This window comes from Anabrus simplex, chromosome 5 (genome assembly GCF_040414725.1).
Source record: "Anabrus simplex isolate iqAnaSimp1 chromosome 5, ASM4041472v1, whole genome shotgun sequence".
Classification (NCBI taxonomy): domain Eukaryota; kingdom Metazoa; phylum Arthropoda; class Insecta; order Orthoptera; family Tettigoniidae; genus Anabrus; species Anabrus simplex.
Window position 1 is genome coordinate 134,340,082 of NC_090269.1, and position 26,745 is coordinate 134,366,826.

At 39.8% G+C, this 26,745-nt stretch overlaps 1 protein-coding gene across 1 annotated transcript in view; it reads left to right on the forward strand.

The window, feature by feature from the left end:
- Positions 1–26,745, forward strand: part of Gad1 (glutamate decarboxylase) — a 163,311-nt gene that overhangs the window by 73,305 nt on the left and 63,261 nt on the right. Inside the window, exon 6 of the mRNA XM_067148034.2 lies at positions 5,470–5,537. Within this exon, the coding sequence (XP_067004135.1) occupies positions 5,470–5,537 (68 nt within the window). The remainder of the gene's footprint in view (positions 1–5,469; positions 5,538–26,745) is intronic.

Below are 26,745 nucleotides of genomic sequence, written 5' to 3' on the forward strand. Positions count from 1 at the left end.
AATAATACTTGTTTTACGTCCCTCTAACTACATTTACGATTTTCGGAGACACCGAGGTGCCGAAATTTTGTGCCACAGGAGTTCTCTTACGACACGAGGCTGACGTATATGAGTACCTTCATAAAACATCGGACTGAGCCAGAATCGAGCCTGCGAATTTGAAATCAGAAGACCAGCACCCCAACGGTCTGAGCCATTCAGCACGGCTTATAAGTTATTTAAAAAGGTGTGTGATTCGACAGCATCCTTTTGTTATTATTATTATTATTATTATTATTATTATTATTATTATTATTATTATTATTATTATTATTTAATACGTTTACCCTCAAGTGTTGGCTTTCCTCTGGACTCAGCGAGCGATCCCACCTCTACCGGCGGCAGTATCCTGGAGCGTGAGACATTTGGCCGGGGATACAACTGAGTTGGAAGAACCCGCCTCACCTGCTATACTGAACAGGGCTATGTGGGGGATGGAAAGATCGAAAGCAAGAGGCAAAGAAGAGGGAAGGAAGTGTCCATGGCCTTAAGTTAAGTACCATCCCGTCATTTCCGTGGAGAAGAAGTGGGAAACCACGGAAAACCACTTCAAGGATCGCTGAAACGGGAATCGAACCCGGGCCTGGCAGCTAAACACACTAACCACTAATCTACAGAGGTGCAATAATAATAATAATAATAATAATAATAATAATAATAATAATAATAATAATAATAATAATAATAATAATAATGGCGTATGGTGTTCGAAGAGACCTGGAGTAAGTAATTTTCTAGTAGGCGACCTGCATATCTGTGATGATAAGGCCCTACCGAAGATGATTTATAATATTGGAAGACATCGCAAATACCCATCCCCCTAGCCAGACGCATTAAACAATTAAGATTTAAATGCCCGGCCCGACCGTGAGTCGAACCCGGGACTGATTTTCATCGCTGGGATCCGTGGTTCAAATCTAGGTCACTCCATGCGAGACATGTGCTGGACAAAGCGGAGACGGGGCAGGTATTTTGCCTGTTCTCCGGCGTTTCCTGTCATCTTTCATTCCAGTAAAACTCTACAATATCACTTCATTTCATCTGTCGGTCATTAATCATTGTCATAGAGAAGTACGACAGGTTTCATCAGCCGGCACAGTTTCTATCCTCGCCACTAGATGGGGGCTTCATTCATACCATTTCTGACCTGGTTGAAAGTGGAAAGAGGCTGTGGATTTTCATTTCTGTAACAGCAATTGGGCTATAAATAAAACAATTATAAAAAACACTTGGAACATAAAATACAACGTTCAAATCCTCATCATTAAATCAGTATTAAACAAGTTAAAACACACGGAAACTAATGGCAGATGTGGAAAGCGGAAGGAACCCCACGGGGTTGTGAATCGAAGGACTTTTGTGGCCGAAACTTCGAACAAAGAATAATTTAGTTAATATCTACTTATCGTAAATAAATATTTATTATTGTTACGAAAATAATATTGTGAGCCTAGGTGAAAGAAGGTGCGGCATGGACGGGTGGATGTACCAAAATCGAAAGATTGAATTAAACATTGAAATTAGCAGTTTTATTTCTTTTCTTAATATTTACCGTTTTTTTCTTTTCAAATCTTAATACTTTGACAAGTAATTAACAATTAGTTTAAGAAGTTAGCTCGTCAGCTTGAGAAACACCTTTAGAGCGGTCTCAAATAATCAAATAACAATTTTACAGGCTGAGCTTGAAGCTCCCAATTACAAATGTTCCTTGAGCACTATTGCTCCGTTCAATCAACAGTTTAGGAGACGGATCACCCAGTTTTTACACCAAAGGTAAGAGCATCTTTGCTCTATCAATTAACACTTAGGAATCTATTTCAGAAATTCACACTTTTCAGGCCCATCAAAGGCACAACCTACGTTTAACAAAATTAAGCAGTATTCACTGTCTTGACTGCTCAACAGTCTGATACCTTTAACATGGAATAAAGGGAATTAAACAGGAGTAACGAGTACCCATCCTGCATGGCCTTCGGTAAAAACAAAAAGTTAAATTACTGGCCCAAAAACCAAAATGGTAAGGAGGCGAACTCTTGCACTCCAAGAAATTTACTTTAAATGCATAAAACCCTATTTGGGCTTATGGCCGGACGTTACAGAGGCTAAGCTTACACTGCTGCGGTGACTAGAAGGAGAAAAATATTTAAGTTACAGAAATTACAAGATAGAAAATATTAAACAATCATAATCACCACAAAATCAAGTTGTTGTGAGGGAACACGAGAGGGTACCTCACTCAGTTCCTTTCATCCTTTTGGAAATTTACATTTAGAGTTTGAAATTTACATTTTAGAAAATTAAGTTACATTACTAAAGACTTTAAACCTTCCCCTTGAGCTAGCTTTGAAATATTCTCAGATTTTAGATTGGATCTGCCATTACCTTGAGCTGGTGGACCTCCCGATGATGGATGAGGTGCATCCGCCTCCGTTACAAACACACTAGACTGTAGACTGGAGCGATCACAAAAACAACCTGGTCCGAAAAGTGCCAGCTTTTATAGTACAGGCGAAAGTTCCAGAAAACTCTGGGCTAAGGCCCGACACTCCCCCAATTCTCACTGGATAATCAAATAAATACCAGAAAGTTTGATTGGCCGAAAAATCAAAGTACAAAATTTTTATTGGTCAACATCTTAAGTTGGCGGGAAGAGATAGAAGTCTTGTAAACTTTAGCACACCGAAAACAAAGCATAAACAATTCATTTTACGAAACATTAACATACAAAATTACTCTTGAATTTTAATAGTTTATCTTCACACCAGAGGGCAAAACATAAATTTATAGTAGCAGTATCTGTTGAGAAATGGTCAAACTTCCTGTTCTAGTTGGTGCCAGCTTAATATTTCAGATGGCATTCTCCAAGGCGCTTAATTTAAATGTACGGGGCGGGTGTACTTCCGATACAATTATAAAAAAAACGTATAATAAAGAAATAGTGAACACTACCGTTAACATAAACAAATGGAAAAACAGACTGTAGTAAAAAAGGAAATAATGAACTCTATCGTTAACAAAAAATACAAAATAGAAAAGGGAACCCTGAAGTAATTAAGTTGCAGTCTTACAATCTTGTCGGTACTAAAATTTTATGTGAAATGCCTTTTATGTGAAGCGTCTTCGCCATAAAAATACAGGTCGAAAGAAAATAAAAAAGGAAACAGAACTACTAAGGCCAAGCTTTATGAAAAATTAATTTAAATTACAAAACTGTTAAAAAAACTTGCCTCGTGGCAAAATGAAGATGGGTGTAAAACCACTTCACACCATCGTAAATAGTTTAAAGAAATCGACAGGTAAACTCCTATGACAAATTTTAAAAAGTGAAATAAAATAAAGTCACATTAAGAAATTGAAGATTTCCTTACTCCAAGAAAAGCCGGAGCTCCCGGAGAACCCGTCCGCTCTACATGATGCCAAAGACAGAAATCCGGCACACTGCGACGTGGATGGTGTAACCGGGAATGCCACAGCAAAATTAATGACCAATGACCACATAGGAGTTACCCTCCGATTAATCAAAAGCCAATAAAATGTAAACGGTTAATTGGACGCTTGTTAGGAAACATCTCGAATCTTGTGCAAGTCCCATAATAATCAACACGTGGGGAACAGGGTGTGCCACAAATTTCGTCAGTAAAATTGTATAAAATTTAAAAGATAAAGAATTTACTTGAAGAAGGCCGAATATATAAACACTTGCAGCACACGTCAAAATTTCTTTTCACTTGGTCGAAAGGGTTCAAGTTGATTTTCTTGTAACCGTACAACAGGGTTACAGATTAGATTTCATTCAGCATTAATTATTATTATTATTATCATTAAATGAGGCGATTGATTAGATTTTATATTCTGATTTTCTTGATTTACACTGTAACATAATTAGTTATCACGCATATTATGTTATTTAATCATAGGATAAGGTAATTTTGTTCGTAATTATTCTGTACATAAATAAGTGCGATTTGTTGATTTGAAATGGTCATGCAATGACTTGCAACTGTGGGTAGGTGAGCTGGCGTGATGTTTTGCAACCGAGGCTATGTTTAACCGAGGCTGTATTACGCAAGTAAATTTTCAGCTGACACATCTTTGTAGTCATCATTTGGACGCGTGAGAAATCTATTAAGACACATGACTACTTTTGTATAGTGCATGGCCAAGTGATTTCGATAGTGTGTCCGTATTCGCCAGCTACCGTGTGTCGATGTGGAAGGGATGACCAGATAGTAGGGAGATGAGTGGTCATCCCGAGTTTATATAAGTCGCTGTAAGAGTGGTGGTCAGAGCTAAGAGGTGATCTAAGAGGTCTAATAATCGTCGAAGAGGTGTAAAAGTGGTGGTCTGATCTGAGTAGTGACTTGTACTGAGCAGATAGTGAATCAGCATGTAATTGCGTGGTAGAACTTTGCAATGTAAGTTTATTTCAATAGATTTACCGGAGATTTAGTTCCGTGGTCTGCAGAGGTATAGGATATATATATCGAATTTAACCAATATATACAGTTAACAGTCGTCATGGTACTTCGAATTCTTTATTGAATTCTATTATGCAATTCGGGAACTTTGTTCGAGAATTGAATCTAACGTAGATACATCTAACATCGCATAGAACTGTTGTATTTATTTCAACAGTCCCTATAATAGCTATTAGGACGTGTGAAACTAGTTAGTATGCCTGGATATTACAGGTGCTTCAGTAAAGTTTTCCAATTTCTAACTATAAATAATGAGTGGACGCAACCGCATTGGAACTTACTACACTCGGACAGGGAATGTAGGTCAACTCCAGGTTACATAAGAAGATAATAGCAGACGGCTTCCGACTTCAACTCAATGGTTTTTCCAGGTATTTCAAGTACAACAGTGGTGTGTGCGGACATCAGGTAATTACAGCATCAGACATGTTATGCATAAATAGCATCAAGAAGAATGTAATCAGCGGCGATATCATAATTCAATTCAAGTTCATGCCAGTAGATTTTTATTTACATGAAATATTTGTATATGTAACATCAAATCTCACAGGGTATATTTTAGTGTTAAATTAAAGTACGGCAATGCTAGTTCATTGTGACGTAAAGTATAGTCATAAATTCAGTTTTATTTTAATAATGATAAGTTATTCTATTTCCAAGTACAATCCTCAGTTGTGGAAATGTAATGTAATCTACAATTGTCCTGATCTATATTCCTGTATATTGCCAGATGTGTGAGTTTATCACCTCACGCCTTGAGAATAATTCAGATAAGAGGCATGCTCTCCGAATTTCGTTGCTTATTACGGCAACTGGCGCTAAACAAAGTATAGTATATTGTGTGAAGGAGATTAATAGTAATAGTCGTGGTAGGAGTAGTAACAATGTAAACAATAAATGCTTAAGAATGGATTGCAAATTCCTCGATAAGATATGTGATCTGGTGTTTCAGGCTGCATGGGGCGGAGGTCTACTCTTCTCCAGAAAGCACAGACATCCTCGGCTGACTGGCATCGAACGGTGAGTATTCAATTGATATCCTTATATTCAACAATCCTGCATTCTTCCTACGACAGTTGCTTTACTTCGTGTTCGTCAGTAGCAGTTTCGTCTGTAACGAACAGAAAGCAAAATAAATAAATAAATAAATAAATAAATAAATAAATAAATAAATAAATAAATAAATAAATAAATAAATAAATAAATAAATAAATAAATAAATAAATAATATATGTTGGGTATTCAGCCAGAAGGCTGGTTTGATCCTCCACAGTTCCACCGACAGCTGTCGTAGATAGCCTAGGCGTCACAGAAGAGGCATACTAGGAAATGAGGAGTGAGGTAGTTTCCCGTTGCTTTCCTCACTGAGCCAGAAGTTGCTATTACATAATAGTCTTCCAAGCTCACTAAAATGCACGCACCAACCGACACTATGAGTGATATTTTCACACCATTCATAGGAGGGACTGGCTGCATAAGGAATGGTATTACTAGCATCATTCATACCTCGGTCACTTTCACATTGTCAAAGCCAAGGATGAGACTAAGACAGGTCAATGAAAGTAACAAATTTATTCTAGCCCATACCAGAAGACATAGTAAACTGTAAACATTACACCTCACCAGCAAAGACAAAAATAAATAAATGATCTCTACATATCTTACAAAAGATAAGAGTTTTCACTCCAACTTTATTCCTGAAAAGACAATTTATTTTCTGTTTATTCACCTGCTGTAACAGTGTGCCTTCCGAAAAAGATTTCAGAATTCGATATAGGCAGGTAGTTAAAATCTTGAACTTCATGTGCTCTCACTTTAATATTATGAAGGTGTTTTACTAAAGTTAAGATATTCTTTTTGATTTTATGTTTCTTCCTTTATCCTTCTCTCAAAACCTATTTATAGGGAAATAAATGTCGCGCATGTCATCCAGTACTAAGAACTGTGAAGTGAAAACTGAAGCATGAAATAATTGATATTGTGTAGCCTCCAGAGGGTCCTGGTGTTGGTCTGTCTGTTTGAACGGTTTTAATTTGACGTATAATCCTATAATCTATATAATAAAAACGAAAGTTTGTTTGTATGTATGTCTCGAATGGACTCAAAAAACTACTGGAGCTATCTGGCTTAAAATTTTATACTTTGTTCTTATTACTCCTGAGAGGGTTTAGGAAGTGGTTTGAACGAAATCTGATGGGTAGTTCGGCATAGTGGGTGAGAAGGGTTTAAAAAAATAGGGGAAGGTAAGTGAACCGCATGACAAGTCCGATCAGTGGGTTGCCTAACCAACAGTTTGTGAAGATTATGATGTGTTTCTTAAAACTTACATTCCTCTATCTTCTTCTTCTATGTATGGTATAAAAAATGAAAAGTCCAAGTTCAGTCCCCATAGGGGTTGAGAAGGTGTGAAGAAAGAAAATGTCGAAAGTGACAGGGATTACGGGTGAATGTGTGTGTATGTTTCAGCATAGATCTCTCCCACACTAGATATTTAACTTACTATCCAGAAAATTTACTGTAGAGGCAAAAAACCCCTCAATACCCCTAAAGGAAGCCGTGAAATGTAAAAATCCGAAAAATGACCGATATTAGTAACGAATTCATTGTCTTTGAGGTAGCTGAGATGAACTGTGACACTCTGGATGCCGTTTGAGCCAAAATTCATTCCCAATCGGGACTGGAGTTAGAAGGGTTCAAAGAAATGTCCAAAAAAGTCGAGATCATGAATGTACGTGTGTATATTCCAGCATAGCTCTCAACCAAACATGATACTCATATGACTTACTGTTTGGGAAAGAAACTGTAGGGTAAGACACCGCAATGGGCGGGGGTGGAAAGAAAATAAAATATTAAAATAATAAAAAACGACCAATATTAAAAGTGAAAAAAAGTTAATAAATATGGTTTTCCTTTTGCATTTGATTAAACGGTTTATAAACATCTAATTAATAAACGCTGGTGAAGACGCGGGCACGTGCTAGTAATTACAGTATAATAAAATCGTGTGGCAAACCTGACGAGAAAGGAGGAAGGGCGGCTGCCATGTATAGGAGAATACGCATGAGTGGTGGAGGATAGTTGTCAGTGTGTTGTAGAAATGCTAGGGAAATCACAAATACCTAGTCCCCGAATCAAAATAATTAACGATTCGCGATTAAAATCCCACGAAACTATGTCTATACAGTTAAGGGAAATGTCAATGTAAGCGCAGTGCTTCACAAACACTCAAATAAATCAGGAAGTTTTTACTCTAATGGTATGACACTTGACGGGATTAAACTCTATCCTTGCTCAAGGATGTTACGTTATTTTGAAATTTAGAACAAATTTTGGTGTATTTTGGCCCCATACATTTCTTGATTTTTTTGAAAATAGGCCTATTTATCTGAATGTTTGAGAAAACAAAGGAAGATATTACAATGAGATTCTGTATGCTGTTCTTCTTCATACACAAGATAAATTCCGTATAACGAATTCCTTCTAGGTTTTCCTGTACAGCAGTTATGACTTTTCAAATATTTACATTACTAAATGCTCTTTTATTTTATTTTCTTACAAGTTGCTTTACGTCGCACCGGCACAGAAAAGCCTTATGGCGGCGATGGGATAAGAAAAGGCTAGGAGTTGGAAGAAAGTGGCAGCGGACTTTTGGACTTTTTGGACTTTTTGAGAAAAATGCACCAATTATTTAAATGTTTTAAGTTTTCGGAAATTAATAATAAAGTTTAAGTGCTGCTACGAATAATGCATAAACTGATTTACTTGGCATTTAGAAGCCTCCCTATGAACGATGAGAAACATTAGCGTCATATTAATGACCTTACAAGGACGTTCATTATCAATTAACCTAAATCCAGTACTGTAGTATTTATCGATATAAATTACACCTCACTAGGAAGTTTACTAAATAATTCCCGTGACAGCTTTTGCCTAGAAGCATTCCAAGTTTAATAACTGTTCGTATGAAAAATGAAATGTCGTATGGCTTTTAGTGCCGGGATATCCCAGGACGGGTTCGGCTCGCCAGGTGCAGGGCTTTCTATTTGACTCCCGTAGGCGACCTGCGCGTCGTGATGAGGATGAAATGATGATGAAGACAACACATACACCCAGTCCCCGTGCCATTGATCCCCGACTCGGCCGGGAATCGAACCCGGGACCCTCTGAATCGAAGGCCAGTACGCTGACCGTTCAGCCAACGAGTCGGACAACTATTCATATAATTCGTTACCATAACCTCTACGGCAACATATTCTTGTCTTCTGGTTGGTATGGTATGTATTTTTGACCCGTTGATATTCCTAAACACTCTTGGCGATCTATCCATTGTTACAAATATTAACAAAACTCACTATAAGAAGCAAATTCACTGTGGGACCGATGACCTAGATGTTAGGCCCCTTTAAACAACAAGAATCATCATCATTATAAATTCACTGTAAAAATCAGTAAAATACCGCGATTCTTGAACTCAGCCTTGAGTCTTACTAAACACAAGTCACTGCCTTCTATACGTGCAGTGTTATCATCTGCAAGTACAACCAGGAAGGGAAAATACTATTTTAAAACATTTCATGCAAAATGAGAAGAAACTCAGGTGGAGTACGATATAAGGAGACCTAGTGTATGCCATTACCGTAAAAAAGGGGGGTGGCTCTCTCCACTGCCTACCAAGATTTAATTGTTTTTTAGGCACTTCCCAGCAATATATCACTAAAAGTGTTGCAATTTTATTCTTTGGGCAATGATGCTTCAAATTAAAAAATAAAATAAAAATGCAATTGTTGTGGTTTTTCATTTAAATCTCCCGTTAAATATCATGGATTCAAGTCAGTGTAACCTCAGTAATTGTTGTTCTTTGCCCTATGGCCGGGTCAACTAGATGGCAGGTCCCTTAAAGCAACAATCGTCATTTTCATCCTCATCTCCAACTAAGGATTCGAGCTGTGTTTCAAAAATACGCCGCATAATTTCAGGGATGGATTCATCACATATAGAAAATAAAAACAGGGTATATAAACTTGGGTCCAGAAATGCATACTTTCTTGGCCTCCACGGTCATCGGATCTGAACCCGTTGGAAATCTTTCTGTGGCAGTACGCAAATTCTTTGGTGTACGCGACTGCTGTGGAGGACGAAGCAACGCTTCACGGCAGAATTGTAAGGTCCTTTCAAATAATACCCAAAACACCTGGCATATTCGAGCGTTTTCGGGACTCCATGCGACGACAAGAAGGCGAGCGATTTAAACATATCATGTGAAGTAATGACCGAAGTGCATCAGCACATGCAAGCTAGCCCCCAACAGAGTCTGGATCCATGTTTATATACACTTCCTTCTTTCTCTATGTTTGAGGAGTGCAACTATAAAATTATGCCGTGTTTTAAATACCCTGTGGAATAAGAAAATTACTTTCCCGTTATTCATCCATCGCCTTTCCTACACGCTGGCGGAGTCGCGAGTGTGATGCGTGTCACACATGCAAACGTGGCCCATTTTCATGGGTGAATGATTCTGACCTCGTGTGCTTTAGAGTCCTGCATAAAGTTGTTTAGACTCGATTGATTTTGACCATCCATCAAATATGGTGCGGTGGTTGTACTCGGTCGAACGTTTCGTAGCTGACCAGTCTTGTCCCTGTGAATAGCGTAGTTTGAGAAACAACACCACGTGACTGAGGGAATACAACCAAATGCTGCGGTTCATTATCGCGTAACTAACATCGATAACTAGGATAGTACGAGTCTACGGAAGGACTGAGCCCAGCTTGGCAATTAATCACCTCAGACCTGCATTTAGGGCAGTCGCCCAAATGGCAGATTCCCTGTTACTTGTTTACCTAGCCTTTTCTTAAATATTTCCAAAGAAGTTTGAAATTTATCGAATATCTACCTTTGTAAATTATTCCAATCCCGGGATTCTCTTGAAAGGTTGAGTGGCTCAGTCCGGTGGTATTTGAAGGTGCTCAAATACGTCAGCCTCGTGTTGATAGATTTACTGGCACATAAAAGAACTCCTGTGGGACTAAATTCCAGCACCTCAGCGTCTCCGAAAACCGTAGAAGTAGTTAGTGGAACGTAAATCCATTTGGACGATATTCAACCATCTTCAAATCCAACATGTCAGTAAACGTAAAGAAGCAATGACCAATGCCTGTGAGACCTGGGCAATAAATGAGTTCACTGTCCGGCTCCATGGCTAAGTGGTTAGCGTGCTGGCCTTTGGTCACAGGGGTCCCGGGTTCGATTCCCGGCAGGGTCGGGAATTTTAACCATAATTTGTTAATTTCGCTGGCACGGGTGTGACGTACCCACTTTGCCCACAGATGTATGACAAAATTTTTACGTGGCGGATCACTTTAATATTAAAATATATAAATGATATGTCAATGTTTCTCCAGAAACAGTATCCCAAGGGCGCCAGTCTTCAAGCTTATGGCTTGAAAACAAAAGTAGATAATTAATAATAATAATAATAAATAAAAATGCGTAATGCGACTCAAAAAACTCCCAGGGGTGGGGTGAACGGAACACAAATCATTAAGTACACTAACTTGGAATTTAAGGATCATTAATAATCATTTCATAAAATACAAATTAAAACAGCTATTTATTAAGATGAAAACGTGACGTAACGGCGTATTAACGAAATCTGAACTTACGGAAGCAAAAGAAAAAGTGAATGAAATTAACTTTAAGAAAATGAACTGTTGCGCGAAGACTTGCAGTAACTTATGCCATAAGCTCACCAAATGTAGACTCTGTTGTCTTGAAGCTGAAGATGGGTGGATTTCTCGTACAGGCTGCCTCATCTGTTGTTGGATTCCAGTCCTACATCCACATTTCCTGTCTTTAACACTTCCTATTGTACTCCTTACATAAAGTCGTAATGAGTCCTAATTTTAAGTGCAAAACCACCATGGGTTATGTTCATGGAGAGAATACCTTCGTATTCTTCCGTATTACGGAACAGTAGCGTAGCTAAATTCATAATAAAAGCTCTCCTCCCCTATACCAGTCAGAACCGGTCTCCCGTTGACTACCTCTCGTCATTGAGATAACAAGTCCCAATGAGAGTAACTTTTGAGTAGAATATACTCAGATGCGAAGTGAACTAAGTTAAAATCTTCTCCGATGTGTAGACGTAGAATCGTAGTATCTTCCAAGCGTGAGAATCAGAATCAGCATGTCCGAATCTCCGAATGTCCGAATGAGAGTCTGAATGAGAATGTTAGTCTGAAAGAGAGTCTGAATGTGAGAATGTTAGTGTCCTCTCCAGCCCTTGTCGGTGGTATATATCGGTTCAAAAGTCTCCTTCCATCAGCCATATCACATGGTCCAGTAAGATTCGAGGTCTCATCCCTTCTCTCATGTATTGCTGTGCATCCATCACGTTGCTTCATTACGTTCATTCACATAGGCTGAACTTTCCCGCTGAAATAAAGCGTCTCGAAGCTGAGTTTGAAAAGTGGGTGTTAATAATGTATCAACTGTCTTTTCATGAGGTGGAGAGGGTAATATCTCTCGTAACCTCGATGACGTACTTTTCCTGGAACTGGGCTGAAATTAGCCTGCTGACTCTGGTCACCTCACAACGGCTATTGGAAAATTTACTGCAAGTTATAAATATGCGTGATGTTGAAATACTTTACCCAATAATTTGTTCGTTCAGAATACGTTGTAGCCGCGATACAAAGAAATGAAATGATGATTGAAATGGATGATAAAAACCCTATATATATATACATATTAATTTTAAAATGACCTATCAGTGATTAAATATATACATCTTATCAATTAAATATATAGTTCAATAATTAAAAATGTACAGTGATGTCCCAAACATCACATTCGCCCCTCTGAGCCTGAAACAAGTAGTACTTCGTTGAGGGCTCACACCCACACTTTGCCACTTACGTTACACTTGTTTCCAAAACAACTGTACATTCATTCATTACTGTATACAACATAACACTATTTTACAAAATTACAACTTGATGATTCCACCTACAACTTAATAACAAATAACATATAACACTTCAAAATTTCCATTAAAACACAATATTACAACTTAGCGAGTTTCTGATGTCTCACTTTCTCAAATGTTCGTCACCTCTTGCTGATTTCATGAATCCAGTGTATGCAACACTTGACAATTCAATTTAGATCTGTACAAAATTTACATAAACAAAATGCATCGTATTACTCTTTCAAGTGTTTATACGTTCTTGCTGTATGACTATCACTTCACACACGCTAACACATTCACGTGGTTTTAGCCTAGGGTAAAATTATTGCAAGTCTTTATGAAGACATAATATAGTCTACGGGGAATTTACAAATTTTAAACTGCAATATTAATGATCCTCGTTATATAATCAAAACTAGATTACCCATACATGGCGTTACGTAAAGAGAACAGACGTAACCTTGGTAATGAACTCGTGTCAATCGTATACACACACATCGTGTAGCAAGCAAAACAAAACTTGGGAAACTCCACCTACCAGAGAGCAGTCACTCCACGCTGCGACAGGTGTATATTATATAAGAGGTAAGCGTGGCCTGGATCACTGACCTATATTCCAGCACTATGGAAAATCCATCGGACTCGTAAAATATTTACGTAAACTTCTAATGTTGTACGTACCCATTAAAATGCAATCGCCGTCAGATAATTTATAAGCACAAGGTCCTAGTTTCTTATGTATACGATAAGGTCCTTGATATAAAACTCCAGCCATATCATCAATAAAAACCGTGGCGAAATCCCCTGCCACATCACCTAATGTAATATTTAATGCTCTAATTAAGGCTGCAGAACTAGTCTTTGTCCCGTAGGGAACGCGCTGGAACTGATACAAGCTGTACTTATGACTAAATGCTGTCAGAGGCCTGTCCTCCACTCTCAAAGTAATCTGCCAAAAACTACTTCTTAAATCAACAGATGAAAACCATTTTTTACCCTGAAAGCCCTGAATTAACTCTTCAATAGTCTGTGATTTTAACTGGTCAGTACAAATACGTCTATTCATATCCCTCCCATCAATGCAAAGTCTAACGCTCCCATCACTCTTAGGCACAACGATTAAAGAATTTACATACTGGCTATTAGACACTTCAATTATCCCATCAGCTAACATAGCTTGTATCTGATCGTCAACTGCGTTGGCATATTTGTGTGGGATAGCATACCGTGGCCCGCTGAAAGGACTGTCATCCAGCACTGAAAAAGAATGTTCATAAACATGTGTTTTACCGGGTTTCTTAGAAAAAATCTCAGCGTGTTCACATAACACTGCCAACAATTCGTCCCTCTGGACTTCCTCTAATTTACTGTTACTCGCAGCTTCAAATAAGGCATCCTTCTGATCCTCTTTCAACCACAACTGGCATAAATTAAACCCCTCACTGGGTTTCTCCTCATATCTAGAAACCTCAATAACACTCCACATAGCACAAACATTCGTTTTCCTCTGAATTTCATTTTTCAGTTCGAGTTTGACATACTTATTATCCCACTTCAGATTTACCGTTGCATCATCGTAATCTAGCTGAGCCGATTTTAAAGTCAGCCAGTCACATCCCAAGATGAGATCAAATACAAGGTGAGGAATAACCAAACATACCTGTACTGAAATAAAACCCTCTATACAAATCGGCACCGCAACCTGCTTGCATATTTGTTTCGACTTTTTACCAACAGCTGTAATAATGAATGTAGACTTAACAGGCATCTCTTCCATCATAATACCCTGTTTAACTAAAGAGTCATACCATTCTGAACTAATACATGATTTCTGACTTCCAGTATCAATTAACGCGTGAACATACGCCCCCCAAACTTCTAATTGAACCACAGGATTCACCACTTCATCACCTGAATCTAAATAATTATTATCTGGTTCACACATAAGGTCTTCCCTAACATCTAGGTCATATGGCAATAGTTTCATAACACAATTCCTAACTACTTCCTGGTAAGGCTGGAATTCTGACCCATCATTACAGCCTGCATTTAGTTTAAAGGTTGCGATCGTGTACCTACACTTGGCTCGTTAGTAACTTGTCCTCTGACTTGTTGGGCATTTCCCGATCTATTTTCAGGTGCGCCACCCCTACCGTTATGCCTTGGCTGAAACTGATTACTATTTTCGTAGTTTGGCTGTCTCCTATTGTCCCTTGGTTCACTATGAGGAACAAAATTATGTGCGTTTCCTGTTCTATGCCCAATGTTTCCTAGCGCATCAAAACTCCCTAATAACTGCTCCATTTCTTGAATAGTTTTAATACTTTGCATACACGCTGCTTCGCGTACCCTGTATGGAAAATGTCGTAACAGTAATCTGACTACATCTGAATCAGCCGTGATTCCGTCTAAATTCTGGCAAATCATAACATGTGACAAAAAATACTCAGTCATAGAGACACATTCATTATGTTTGAATTTCCCGAATACTACCCTTTCTCTTTCACGGCTTTGAACGTTTTCGTTCCAGTATTTGTCTGTGAACTTCGTCTTAAATTCCTTCAGACTTTTCATGTTACTTTTATAGACTGAAAACCAGGAACGCGTCTCTCCCACAAAAGCATGATCAATAATGTCGATCGCCTCTTCCCAGTCCATAAACCCTTCACCAATCCGTTTCCCAAACCGTTTTTCTACTATTTTCAGAAATTCAAGTGGGTTAGTTTGTTTCCCATTGAACTTCGGTAATTCGATTTCCTTACTGTAAATCCCTCCATGACTTTGCCTCTCAGTGTTACCTTGCCTTTCTCTTACTTCTCGTCGTATGCGTGCTTCTGCCATCGCTATGCGGTTATCTACATCTTTATCTCTTCTTTCAATTTCATTCACTACAGTGTTCTGTTTTTCTTTCAATGTCTTAATTTCCACTGTATTGCCTTCTACTATCGCAAACTTTTCTCTTTGTTCCCTAGTGTTGTCTTCTATTATACACTTAACGGTATCGATCTTGTTTTGTACCTGATCTTTAAATTCTTTTATTTCTTCCTTTTGGATCTCAACTTTATTATTAATACTTGTCACCTGTGTCTCTAACTCCTTTCTAGTGTTGTTGCTTTCTTTTTCCATTAATCCCAACAACTCACTCCTCTGCTCTACAAATTTCTTTTCTACCTCTTGTTTTTTTGCTTAGTTGTCTCTTTCTGTTCCTCTATCTGCTTGTTAAATCTTTCATTTTGCTTGAATAATTCTTGTAACTGTTTGCTATGTTCGTCCATCCTTTTATTAGCTTCTATCTTGTGTTCACTCAATGCCTTACTTAATTCTCGTTTAGTTTGTTCTACTTCATTTTTAATTTCTGATTTAGTTTGTTCTACTTCATTTTTAATTTCTGATTTAGTTTTTTCTACATCTGTTTTAATTTGTTCCAATTCATTTTTTATTTCAGATTTACTGTCCTCTATCTTACTCAACATTAACTGCATCATTTCAAGTAACTGAGTATTATTACTCTCAATGTTAGCCCTGACCTCCGCCTCGCCCCCCATCGTACTATCGTCTGAATCTAACGTAACTTCGTCATTCCTACTCTTATTCCCCTCGCTATCTTCGCTCCTAATATCAGTTTCCTCCTCTACACATTTATCTAATTCTTCCTTAGAATTACTTAAAGTACTACCCTTCAGCACGTGTCCACTACGCAGCGTCATGTCTTTCTCTTCTTGCTCAGCCATGTTACCCCCAAAATCAAACACACCGGAAAAATATACTGTGGATACACAACAGTTACCCCCAAACTACTGATTTTATCCTTCTATACCAGTACTTAATGATTTACGAGCCCCTCAGTTGTGGCGACAATATGTGACGTACCCACTTTGCCCACAGATGTATGACAAATTTTTTACGTGGCGGATCACTTTAATATTAAAATATATAAATGATATGTCATTGTTTCTCCAGAAACAGTATCCCAAGGGCGCCAGTCTTCAAGCTTATGGCTTGAAAACAAAAGTAGATAATTAATAATAATAATAATAATAAATAAAAATGCGTAATGAGACTCAAAAAACTCCCAGGGGTGGGGTGAACGGAACACAAATCATTAAGTACACTAACTTGGAATTTAAGGATCATTAATAATCATTTCATAAAATACAAATTAAAACAGCTATTTATTAAGATGAAAACGTGACGTAACGGCGTATTAACGAAATCTGAACTTACGGAAGCAAAAGAAAAAGTGAATGAAATTAACTTTAAGAAAATGAACTGTTGCGCGAAGACTTGCAGTAACTTATGCCATAAGCTCACCAAATGTAGACTCTGTTGTCTTGAAGCTGAAGATGGGTGGATTTCTCGTACAGGCTGCCTCATCTGTTGTTGGATTCCAGTCCTACATCCACATTTCCTGTCTTTAACACTTCCTATTGTACTCCTTACATAAAGTCGTAATGAGTCCTAATTTTAAGTGCAAAACCACCATGGGTTATGTTCATGGAGAGAATACCTTCGTATTCTTCCGTATTACGGAACAGTAGCGTAGCTAAATTCATAATAAAAGCTCTCCTCCCCTATACCAGTCAGAACCGGTCTCCCGTTGACTACCTCTCGTCATTGAGATAACAAGTCCCAATGAGAGTAACTTTTGAGTAGAATATACTCAGATGCGAAGTGAACTAAGTTAAAATCTTCTCCGATGTGTAGACGTAGAATCGTAGTATCTTCCAAGCGTGAGAATCAGAATCAGCATGTCCAAATCTCCGAATGTCCGAATGAGAGTCTGAATGAGAATGTTAGTCTGAAAGAGAGTCTGAATGTGAGAATGTTAGTGTCCTCTCCAGCCCTTGTCGGTGGTATATATCGGTTCAAAAGTCTCCTTCCATCAGCCATATCACATGGTCCAGTAAGATTCGAGGTCTCATCCCTTCTCTCATGTATTGCTGTGCATCCATCACGTTGCTTCATAACGTTCATTCACATAGGCTGAACTTTCCCGCTGAAATAAAGCGTCTCGAAGCTGAGTTTGAAAAGTGGGTGTTAATAATGTATCAACTGTCTTTTCATGAGGTGGAGAGGGTAATATCTCTCGTAACCTCGATGACGTACTTTTCCTGGAACTGGGCTGAAATTAGCCTACTGACTCTGGTCACCTCACAACGGCTATTGGAAAATTTACTGCAAGTTATAAATATGCGTGATGTTGAAATACTTTACCCAATAATTTGTTCGTTCAGAATACGTTGTAGCCGCGATACAAAGAAATGAAATGATGATTGAAATGGATGATAAAAACCCTATATATATATATATATACATATTAATTTTAAAATGACCTATCAGTGATTAAATATATACATCTTATCAATTAAATATATAGTTCAATAATTAAAAATGTACAGTGATGTCCCAAACATCACACGGGGGCTGGGTGTATGTGTCGTCTTCATCATCATTTCATCCTCATCACGACGCGCAGGTCGCCTACGGGAGTCAAATCAAAAGACCTGCACCTGGCGAGCCGAACATGTCCTCGGGCACTCCCGGCACTAAAAAAGCCATACGCCATTTCATTTCAATGAGTCCACTAAACGGAAACTAAGAACTGCCCAGAGAGGAATGGAGAGGTCTATGCTTGGGTTTACCAGAAGAGTTAGAAAGAGCGCCCATGACATAAGAGCAGTCACAAATGTAGTTGACATCATAACGAAAATATCAAAGTTGAAGTGGCAATGGGCAGGACATGTGGCCCGAAGAAGGTATGACAGATGGACCAAGGTTGTTCTCGAATGGAGCCCACGAGATAAACTGAGACCACGAGGAAGGCCACCGGATCGCTGGAACAAGGACATCCGTAAAGTCGCTGGGATTAATTGGCAAAACATCGCTCAAGATCGCTGGAAGTGGAGGCAAGTCCTAAATACCTACGTAAGTTTCAGACTTCAAGAGGCCACGTCAGTTATTGGTAGAACTGGCTGATTGTGATTGTGATTGTGAAATCCAAATATTATTCAAATTGCTCTTCCTCTAAACGAATATTTGCCCCCAATTTGAATTCCAACTTTCCCTTCATATTGTGATCTTTCCTACTTTTATAAACACCACACAACCTTATTCGTCCACTTATGTAATTCCACGCTATATCTCCACTAACAACTTGCAACATTCCGCTTAGTCGAGCAACTCGTCTCCTTTCTTCCAAATTTTCCCAACGCAAAGTGTGCAATATTTTCGTAACCCTACTCTTTTGCTGCAAATCTCCCAAAACAAATCGTGCTCCTTTCCAGTTCTCGAACCAATGTCTCCTGGTGAGGGCCCGATATAAGATACGAAAATAATATGGTGTTTATAAATCCACTAAACAATTGAAGGGAATAATCTAAAATCATCGGAATCCAGGTGATCATCTAATAGAAAGTGATATATGTTTTATATTCAGAAAGAGTTCTGCGACTCCCTGATTATCCATCGCAATGAAACTGCCTGTATGGAGCTGGCGTGCTACCCCGGGGAAAATGAACAAACCATGTTCCCTCTAGGTCGAAGTTGACTAGCCAGCTGTTTTCCACGTGGCGCTTCCCACCCGCCGTAAGAGGATTAAATGCTCACCCCTCACATCAGTGACAGGATGGAATTTAAACCGGCATTTGACAGAAGAAGAAAAGAAAAAGAGCGTTTGGTAAAACTCAGGGGGTAAACGGTTATAATGCGGAATGTGCTTTAGCAGAACACTATTAATCATTTTTATAGGAAAACAAGTGGGGAGTTGCGTGACTGTCAAGTGTTATGGTCAAGTGGTTTTACTTTCATCGAGTTTCGTTGACTGCTGGTGGAGTTCTTGATAATTAATATTTCCTTACCTCCATGCCCTCTTTCTCAGTTACTACTAGGAAATCATTGACCGAGTGTGTACAGGCGTGCTCGACTCGCCTGGAAGGGCGTGGGTTCGATTTCCCGTCAGGAAGTCAAGACATTTAAGGAACGAGATTTCCACTGGCGACCTGCGCATTTATGAGGATGGGACCCTACCTATAATGAATTATAATGATGAAGACGGCACACACACCCAGCCCTCGAACTATCGGAGTTATCCAATGAGGGCTGAAATCGCTGACCCGGCCAGGAATCGAATCCGAGACTCCTGGACCACAGGCCAGAACGCTAACCATTTAGCTATGGAGTCAGACTGTTCAGAGATCACTTTGCTTTATTTTTTTTTTTGTTGGTGAAGCTTGTTACGGGGTTACTCGTGGACCAGCAGAGGTGAAAGAAGGTGCCGGGGTGAATGGGTCTAACTACAAAATTAAAGTTAATTTAAAACTTCAACAAAGGTTATATTTTTTGAATTTCAACAATCAACAATAACAAAACTTTAACAACTTTTCACTAGGTGAGATACCAATAACATACCAGGTACCATGACAAAGTTTATACAAGGCAAGTACATCCAAAATTTAGTGACAGTTTAGTAATCCGGGCTTCCAGCCCCTCGCTTTACATTTCCTGAGCTCTCAGCTCGACCTTACAAAAGATTACTATTTTACACAAGGGCAGAAAACTCCTAGTCCCTGGAGCACTTACTCCCAACTTCAAATATCAAGCCTCCCAGAGGCACAGTTACCTCACTTGAAAAGAGCTGACACGCTCTCAGTTTTTCAAGCCTATTCAAGGCAATATCAGACTTTACAATTACTTGCCATCAAGGCACAACTTAAAAAAAAAATGAAACGGGGTATGTTGTACCCAACCTACTGGGCCTTAGCAGGAAAAGAACAGGTTAAGTAAATGGCCCTAAACACCAAATTGAATGGAGGCGTGTACTTGCACTCCTAAATCTGCATTTTTAAAACCTAAAAGGTACTAGGCCGATGAAACAGGGGCTATACCCAAACTATGGAGGTGACTCGTATAAGAATAATTTAAGACATTACGGAAAGGAAGAAAACCAGTTACAAAACGTAGTCACCTCAAACCAAAATGAAGGGGAGCTCGAGAGGGTAAATCACTCTCTATCCCTGAATTACAGTTACAGATTTTATGAAATTTTCACATTAGCCAGCAGAACTTACATTTTAGAGAAGTAGGTTACATATTAAAGTTTCGGACCTATCCCTCGGGTTAAACTGCGGAGCTAGCAAGAAATAAAGATGTTAAACGGTCATTACCTTGCTGAGGAACTGCTGCCTGCTGAAAGAGGCACCTCCCGCCTCCTGCTTCACACACTCACCCTTAGTTAGATGTTGATCAAATGGCCAATAGACTTGAAAATCTGCACTTTATAAACCCTCGAGGAAAATTCGAGACCTTTCATGAATAATCAAGACACACCCACAGCGTTTATTGGATAAAATCAAAAGTTACACTCAATATCGAAGAAGAAATACGGGATTGGTGGGACATTAATTACAGAAATTCTTGATTGGCTGGATTCAAAACAGGCGGATAGAAAAGATAAATATTGCCAACCCAAAACTGAATGAACGAAATTTAGTAAAGAAAAAACTTATGAATACAAAATTTCTTCAGAAAGTTTCTTTCACTTAGCACCAGGGTGCATGATTATAGCTTTTAGCAGTGACATCTATGAGAGAATGTCCACACTTCTTGATCAATGGAAAACAAAACCAGTTAAAATTCACACAGTACTGGCAACTTCATAATCACAAAATTACGGTAGTGACATCTTCTGAGGAAAAGTTTAAATAGGTCTGGTTCCAAGTTCAGTGTTTCTCCTGTAGAGGAGTTCTAATTGGCGCAAGATTTAAATATGCAGCGTAGAGGTGTACCTCTCGGTACAAAGCTAATCTCTGATGTTTTTGCTTTGTACGACAGTACATGCGCCATTTAGGTAAGTTACTGGTTGGAAACAGTTTCGGTTTCTTCCCAGCGCAAACGATCGCTGATAGAAAACATTAACGTCAGATGTCAGCAACACTGCCCACAAGGTATGCTTCTTGGCTTGGCAGTGCGCATGCGCGTCTCATCTATCACTTCTGTCATTCCAGGAAAACAACAATGCCTGGAAGTTTCTTACAAAAGTAGTAATTTCATCTCCTGTAGCCCACTTTATTGCATGATCTGATCACCTAAATTACTAATGAAGTACAATATGCCATGGTCTTCCTCAAGTAAGTGTGCTAGCTCCCTTACTTTTCAATATATACACCAACGACCAGCCACATCCACCTCATACTAAAAGCTCCCTATACGCTGATGATCTGGCCCTGGCTACTCAAAGTGAATGTTTTGAAAGAGTAGAAAACAATCTCACTTTATCATTGGATATTTTGTCTCACTACTATGAGGCCAATAATCTCAAACCAAACCCAACAAAACTCAGGTATGTGCTTTCCATCTGAAGAACAAACAATCCTCAAGGAAGCTGCAAGTGAAGTGGCAGTACAAAGTTCTAGAACGTAATTACACACCGAAATACTTGGGTGTTACTTTGGATCGTTCTCTAACTCACAAGGAGCACTGTTCAAAGATCAAAGCACGATCTCCTCTCGGAACTTGATAGGTTCAAAGTGGGGTGCCCATCCTCATACAGCAAGGACAACAGCCTTAGCACTTTGTTACTCAGCGGGGGAGTATGCTAGTCCCGTTTGTTATACATCTATTTCTTCTTCTTCTGAATCTGTTTACCCTCCAGGGTCGGTTTTTCCCTCAGGCTTAGCGAGGGATCTCATCTCTACCGCCTCAAGAGCAGTGTCCTGGAGCTTCAGACTCTGGATCGGGGATACAACTGGGGAGGATGACCAGTACCTCGCTCAGGCGGCCTCACCTGCTATGCTGAACAGATGCCTTGTGGGGAGATGGGAAGATTGGAAGGTACTGAACAGACTAAGAGCAGGCGTTGGAAGATAAAAGGACAATATGAAGAAATGAGGCCTCCTGAAGGGGGATCAGACCCTATGTGAATGCGGCGTGGTGCAAACGTCAAGCCACCTTATTAATTGTCCCCTATGCACATAACTTGATCTAGCACAGGCCAGTATCAGTAATGTTAACGTGGCCAAATACTGGCCCGATGTTTTGTAAATAACTGTAGCTATAATTTTATGTAAATATTGTAATTTCATGTATTTTATTTAATTTTGTAATATGCATCTGTAATATTCATTGTAATCTATATTGTGCTACTGACGCGAATAAATAAATACATACATACATACATACATACATACATACATACATACATACATACATATTGTACATACATTACATACATACATCTTCATTATACACTCTAATGCCTTTGGGCGTTCAGTTTGAAAGCTTCTGAGGATTTACTAAACGCCTCCACAACCTTCTATTTGTAACTAGCTCTGTGGTCACGTTTAGACCCATAGTTCTTATCTTTAAATCATTAGAAACTGAGTCGAACGACTGTCGCCTTGATCTCCCTCTACTTCTCTTAGACTTCTTGACCGAATCCATTACTCTCCTAGGGGCCCTTCCTATCACGAATTTTAATAATGAAGACGGCACACATACACCCAGCCCACGAGCCATCGGAATTAACCAATGAAGGTTAAAACCCCGACCGAGCCCGGAATCGAACCCGGGAGCCTCTGGACCAAACGCCAGCATGCTTACCGTTTAGCCATGCCATGCCATTACATGTGCATTTTTCGCTGTACTTCTGTCAAATACTGCTTAGGATTTAGGAATAATTTCTTCTTCTTCTTCTTCTTAATCTGTTTACCCTCCAGGGTCGGTTTTCCTCTCGGACTCAGCGAGGGACCCAACCTTTTCCGCCTCAAGGGCAGTGTCCTGGAGCGTGAGACATTGGGTCAGGGGATACAACCGGGGAGGGGACCAGTACATCACCCAGACGGCCTCACCTGCTATACTGAACAGAGGCCTTGCGGGGGGATGCGAAGAGTGGAAGGGATAGACAAGGAAGAGGGAAGGAAGCGGCCGTGGCCTGAAGTTAGGTATCATTCGGGCATTTGGCTGGAGGAGAAGTGGGAAACCACGCAAAACCACTTCCAGGATGGCTGAGGTGGGAATCGAACCCACCTCTACTCATATGACCTCCCGAGGCTGACTGGACCCCGTTCCAGCTCTCGTACCACTTATCAAATTTCGTGTCAGAGCCGGGAATTGAACCCGGGCCTCCGAGGTGGCAGCTAATCCCACTAACCACTACACCACAGAAGCGGACGCATATTGGATTACGCATGAAAAGGACGGCCGACGTTCATGTCTCATTTTAAATCCGCAGGTAATCCTCAAATTCTTCTGACTGTCCTTAGACCCATACAAAACTGAACTTCACGTCAAACTAGAAGTCAGATTCCCACGAATGCTCGATGGTATATGGAATGTCCTTGACTGTTTCTTCAAAAGCCTTCTTTGTGGTTTCTTATTCCAACCCTTTTACTCGTCCTTTCTTTTTAACAGATATCTTGGTTCTTTTGAATCTAATGTTGTAGTTGGCTAACAGAAGAGTATGTTGACTATCTACGTCTGGTCCTGGATAATTTTGGCGTGGTTTTACCATATTCCTGTACCTTTATTTTTTTATTATATAACCTGGCTGAAATCTTCTTTTGTCTACCACATTACATGTATATCTCCTCCTAAGAGGAACTTCAAATAATGTGTTTGAAATAACCATCTCATTCTGATTGCAGAAATCAATCAAATGCTCTCTTCTGTCCCTGTGAGGGATGCAACTACTGAATTAAAATCATCCACTATTATAACACTGTCTCCTTCTTTTGTAAATTTTAATAATTCTTCAATATCTTCATACACAGTCTCTACTTTTTCTTGGTCATGAGTCGATGTAGGATAATACGTTTGAATAATTACTAAGACCATTCGTGTACTGCTTATTTTAACCATCATACGTGGCCCGGAGGGGGATAGAAGCATAAAGAGTAAATGGTTGACTAAGCATAAACCAAAGTTTAAAATTTGAAAAATACACTGCTTGACAAAGAAAAGTTAGCCCCACAGAAGGAGTGATCCAATATTATAACATTTCGGTATAAATGCATGCCACACATCTGTGAGTAAATTATTAGATTTACAAGGATGTGTGGAACGCCCACCAGAGTGCATTAGTGATGGCACTGTCTTGTTGTTGAAGAGTTGTTACCAGTCACCTGTTGTGAGTCGGACAGTTCAACAACGTACAGTACGAAGCAGACGCGTTAGACAGCCTATCCACCAACTGACAGCATTTAACTGAGGCCGCATTGTAGGACCGCATGAGGCTGGTTGGTCGTATCGTGCAATTGCCTGGCATGTGGGATATTCAGATGTCAGAGTGGCCCGATGGTGGACTCAATGGGTACATGAGGGCACCCAGTCACGTCGACCAAGCAACACCACCCCGAGGAAGGACCGTCGTATGGTGCGCCAAGCATTGCTCGGTCACATAACTAAAATACCCGCCATCCGCGAACATGTACTGAGGACTCGAACAACATCCTGTGAGTTCCCGCACAGTGTCTTGACGACTCGCATCCGCCCCATGCATCGGTTGCCATTGACACCAGAACACTTACACCTGCGTTTGGAGTGGTGCCTTGCCCGGGAGGCGTACAGTGATGAGTCCCGCTTCTCCATAACCTCCGATGATCATCGTATGCGTTGAACCCAGAGGGCAGATCCTGCCCATATTGTGCAAAGACACACAGGTATCATGGTGTGGGGAGCCATAGGATGTGCGTTCAGGTCACTTCTAATAGTGCTTCGGCAGACTCTGACGGTACAGCGATACGTCACAAACATTCTGCCTCCGCACGTCCTACCCCTTATGGCACAGCACGCTGGGACAGTATTCAAAGAAGACAATACATGTCCACACACAGTATGTGTGTCTATGGACTGCCTATAGCATGTTGAGGTCCTCCCGTGGCCAGCAAGAACTCCGAACCTGTCCATCCATCATTGAACACGTGTGAGATGACATTGGAACGGGACTCCATCCCAGTATCAACCTGTGAGATCTGGAGGGACTGCCGCAACAACCGTGGACGAACGTGCCTCAGGAAAGGATCCAAAGGCTGTTTGACACCATTCCGAACCGCATAAGGGCATGCAGTGAGGCCAGGTGGGGTGCGACACACTACTGACCTGGCGCCAACATTCCACCTGTAGCTGCCAACGGCATCATATATCGTAATCAGTTCAATAAAGGCGCATGGTCTTACAGCATGTGTAGTTTAATTCACTTTCAACCGCTCCTTCTGAGTGCTTACCTTTTTATGTCAGATTGTGTATCAATCACCATTTCTTTTGTTTTCTTTTCTTTTATTTGAAAATCAGGAAACAGTTGAGGAAGCGGAGATCGACCTAACAGTTACATGCAAAGAGAAACGCTGAAATCTTCCTTTTAGCACAGGCAGATAAAGTTCACGCATCTGTGGTGTAGTGGTTAGTGTGATTAGCTGCCAACCCCGGAGGCCCGGGTTCGATTCTCGGCTCTGCCAAGAAATTTGAAAAGTGGTACGAGGAGTTGTACGGGGTCCACTCAGCCTTGAGAGGTGAAATGAGTAGAGGGGATTCGATTCCCACCTCAGCCATCCTCAGATGGATTTTTTTGTGGTTTCGCACTTCTTCTGCAGGCAAATGCCGGGATGGTACCTATCTTAAGGCCACGGCTACTTCCTAGCAGCTGTCATGGTTTCATAACGCCCTTAAATCCCGTTAAATACAACCGTCCACGCACCACTCGACCTTGAAGCAGCTGTCACCTTCATACACTGAATTTATTTGATGTTCTCAATCCGAAGCAATAAATTTTAAGTTTCCAATGGGAACTTCATTTGTTTCACTATGCAGGTCTGTTGAAACCGATTCTGCTAATTGAGGAGGACCCATAGAATTCTGACCACACGCAGTGCAGTGCACTACGTATATGAAATAGTCCAAACCTGCGCTAGAAACTTCCTTTAATTAAATATTATTATTATTAATAATAATAATAATAATAATAATAATAATAATAATAATAATAATAATATGATGCCTTAATGCCCCTTCTATTATTTTCGGTCTCAAGGGACCATAATATTATACTATAAAGTGGTCATTAACGTGGCAGTGTATATACAGCATATGCCAGGAATCTGGCCTACGACACAATTACAGTCTGAAACATAAGTACCGAACGTCAATACCGCTGAGCTGCATTAACCCACAATTTGTACAGGCTACCAACCGAAGGATACAAAGATGCAATAATATAAAATAAATATGTGGATATTTAACCTCATAACCCCCTTCCCACTCCCCCATGGC